This window comes from Monopterus albus, unplaced genomic scaffold (assembly GCF_001952655.1).
Source record: "Monopterus albus unplaced genomic scaffold, M_albus_1.0 scaffold134.1, whole genome shotgun sequence".
Lineage (NCBI taxonomy): Eukaryota > Metazoa > Chordata > Actinopteri > Synbranchiformes > Synbranchidae > Monopterus > Monopterus albus.
The window spans coordinates 1,267,782-1,271,554 of NW_018128014.1; the positions used below are offsets into that span (position 1 = coordinate 1,267,782).

At 39.5% G+C, this 3,773-nt stretch overlaps 1 protein-coding gene across 1 annotated transcript in view; it reads left to right on the top strand.

The window, feature by feature from the left end:
• The first annotated feature begins 206 nt into the window (after positions 1 to 206).
• The window catches only part of opcml (opioid binding protein/cell adhesion molecule-like), a 514,606-nt gene continuing 511,039 nt past the window's right edge, over positions 207 to 3,773 (top strand). The window contains exon 1 of the mRNA XM_020613418.1: positions 207 to 347. Coding sequence (XP_020469074.1) covers positions 287 to 347 — 61 coding nt within the window. The 5' untranslated portion in view covers positions 207 to 286. The remainder of the gene's footprint in view (positions 348 to 3,773) is intronic.

The following is a 3,773-nucleotide window of genomic DNA, read 5'->3' on the forward strand; positions in this document are numbered from 1 at the left end:
TCTCTCCCCAATCTTGCAGATCCCTCTTGGTCCCTCTATGTGCTGTAGTACGTGGAAAAGAGAGAGATCGAATACTGCCTGAGGAGCCATCCTCCAGTGTGTGCCACCAACTACTACTTGTGCTGGATTTAAAGCATCTTTATAACAACCTGCAAGTGGGGGGGGGAAAGCTATCCAAACTGACATCCAGGAAAAAGGCAGATAACTGAAACCCTGTTGAGGGAAGATACAAAAAGAGCATCTATAAAAGAAACAAGCAGATCAGAATCAGCAGTGTTTGGGCAGCATGTATACCTCGGTATGTTTCGTCATCCTGTCATGGCTGTTTGCTTTGCTTGTGTTCCCAGGTAAGAGTTCTTCTATTCCCCTGTCTCTGTCTTTGTACATCTGTGTTTACATCTTTGTGTTCTTCTCTGTGCTACTCAGCGCTTGTTACTCCACTGTGGTGCACTGTTGAGACATAGCCTTTTGCTCTATGTCCTTCTTATGCTCTCTGTCTACAAATCATTTGTCAGTGTGACTGTGAGGCTTGTTGGGACATCCACAGATGAGGAGTTGATTTTGAGTTTATGCAAATGCTTTCTATGTTGCCTCACTTCTGCCAAGGATTTTCCCACAGGGTTTGAGAAAAGTTCCCTCCACTTGTCGATTTGTCAGTCTTTTGGAAGATGACATTAAGTGCTGTCAAGGATTTCCTGCAAGAAATCATCTTAGTTTGAGTCATTTAATTCAAAGACAGCTACAGCATTGTCTGTTGTCATTCTAAAGCTCAGGGCTGTCAATAAAATCAACTTGTTAGGCACTGATGTAAAAATCTATTTTTACTATCTCAATAATGTGTGTCAGTATTATTGAACAAGTATATCTGTGATGAAGTGGCATGTATAAGCAAACAATATGTGTTGGTCAGTGCAGTGGGAAGTGCACAAGTGGTTCTGTGCAATACGTTTGCAGTGTAGATTAATACTAGTGTTTGAATGCTGGCTTTGCCCTTTAAAAGTTATTCTTACTATTTTCATATAGAGAAAAAGTAGAAGACATTTCAGCAAAAACAATGTTTACCAGCGATGTCACAGGGGAGATATCCTGTAAATATGTCGACTGAGCCTGACATCTGATAATGCAAATATGTGCCCCAAGCACTGAAAGTGAGAGAAATATGTTTTCCACCAAAGGGATTATGTGAAGGCGACTATGTGTAGTAGTCAGGGAAATAACGTGGTGTGTGGGTGTGTGCATTTACCTTTCATTCTAGTAACTCAAGTTCAGTACTGCAAATAAGTGCTGTGAGAGTCTTTCTTTAACCTGACTCTAAATGCAGGTTAGGAACAGTGTTCAGAGATGCTGTGGCCGGTTCATTATCATTGTATCAATTTGTTTGTGTCAGAGAAACATACATATCACCAGACATCTCCTTATCTCAGTTTCAGAGTTGGTATTTATATCACATAACTACTGTGATGCAAACAGTTGGATGCATTCCACTTTGGCCACATTACAGCCATGGCAGTTGTATCACACAGGAGTGACTGAGGGCTGGATGGAGTATGACAGTTTTGATCTGGTGTGTGATTTGTTGCAGTGCTGATGAATTTGGTGGTTTGTATTAAAGTTAAACCAGACAAAGGCTTTCTATACTTTGCCTATCCATCTAACACAAGTGGCATGTCTCCATCACACAGGAGTGACATTACTGAGCAGGTAGAGTGCACTTATCACCCTGTCAGAGTGTAGGAGGTGTACTGACTCAAGTGAAATTGGATGCGTTGGACATACAGTACACATACACAGTGCTGGGACTGTTACTGGGAAACAAAATCACTTTTTAAAAAGTTAAGAATGACTTTTCTCATAGTCCCTTGAGAAAAGTCGTTGTTTCATTGTAACCAACAATAATTGCATAAGGTTTGCTCTCTGGGTGTATTGTTATCTTGTTGTCAACATTATTAACAAATGACAACAAGTGCATGTCACACATGCTCATATCATTTAATAGGAAACCCTCATCAAATCCACAACAGATGGCTTAATTAAAAGTCACTTGGCACATCATAGGCCCTGGAAGGTAAACATTTTCATAGTTTAATTAAACAGACCAAATGTAAATGTGCTGCAGATTGGCTGTAACTCAAAGAAAAACACCATTAAACAGAAAATGAAGACAAATAATAATATAAAAATAAGATATAATCTGGAGCTGCTCAGCTAGGGGATGAACTATTGTTACCTTGCATGTGTTGACAGGGCATTCAGCTTTCTCACTCTCATGCCTTGCCCAAGGTGGACCTCATGCACTGTGTACATACAGTACCTCATAGTGCATGTGCACTCAGCATATACAGCAACTAGTATTTTATTAACACCCACAGCCTACAGAATGTTGTAAGGAACTGAACATAATCCAAGTTCAGTCTTGCTATTTGTGCTCTGACTCATTGCAGTGGAGAAGTGTATGGAAATCTTTCAGCTGTGTATAGTAAAACATATTTTTATATGTTCATCATTATGTTTTTATCTGAAAAAATTGCTGATGGCTGAAGTTGTACATGTTTTCCATGTTGTCGCTTGTTTAGAAATAATCACAAGATCAGAATGAGTCTTGTATGCTGTGTGATCATTACTCATTTTCCATTTTGTCCAGAAAAGTCCACAAGCCTTGGGGACAATGCTTCTTCATACAAGTCCTCCAAAGTAAATGACAAAATTCTTAGTCTGCCCATGCCCTCTACAGCAACACATCGAAGCATTTTCTGATCTCATACTTCCATCAGCTGGATGACATCATTCGTCTGAGTGTTATATTATCGTTAAGGAAATCTGTTTATGATGTGACTGTGCTATGATTATGATTTGGTTAGGCTGAGAGAAAGATGATGGTTTAGCTTTAAATACTTGTTTACTCTGAGGTCAGGGCACCTATGTTATCAATCATGACTACAATAATTCACATGTGGTGAAGATTAGGGAACACTCATTGCCATGCTTAAAGAAAAGTTGATTGAAACATAAATGGAAACCTAAAGCTATGTGCTGTTTTTTTTATTGTTAGAAGAAAAAATAGTCCTCACCAAGACCATCAGTTGCAACAGGCCAGGTACCTGAAAAACCACAAACACACTCTGAATTTTCTGTAGAGCATGGAAGAAAAATAAATATGACACACTTTAAAACCGCAAACAAACTTGTAATCTATGTCACACCTTTTGGGTTATTTTGAGAATTATAGTTGCTGCCAAGTCTTTGCATTTAGTGGGACTGGTCCATGTGACATTTCTTCTGTGACCACTGGGTCAGGTAACACCATTACCAGCCATAGCAATACTGTGCAAAACACAGCATGCTAAAATGATCTGCAGACTTTCTCAGGTGTGGTGCTATATTCATCATCATCATCATCATCATCATCAACTTTATATATATAGCACATTTAACACAGCTGAAGCTGACCAAAGTGCTTAACACAATATCACTAAAACCCGTAAAACATAATAAAACAAGCAGAAGCAATAAACACAACAATAAAACAGGATCACACTAAAACAACCACCCATCATAAAACAAAAAAACAAAAAAAGCTCAACAAGACAGAGGCTCATACTGGTTCGAACGCCAAACGGTACAGATGAGTCTTCAAATAAGTTTTAAAAGTGGACAACGAGGGGGCCTGCCTAATGTAAAGGGGCAATGCATTCCACAACTTAGGAGCCCCCACAGAGAATGCTCTGTCCCCCCTAAGTCTCCGCCTAGCCCTCGGTGTCTCCAAGAGCAGCTGA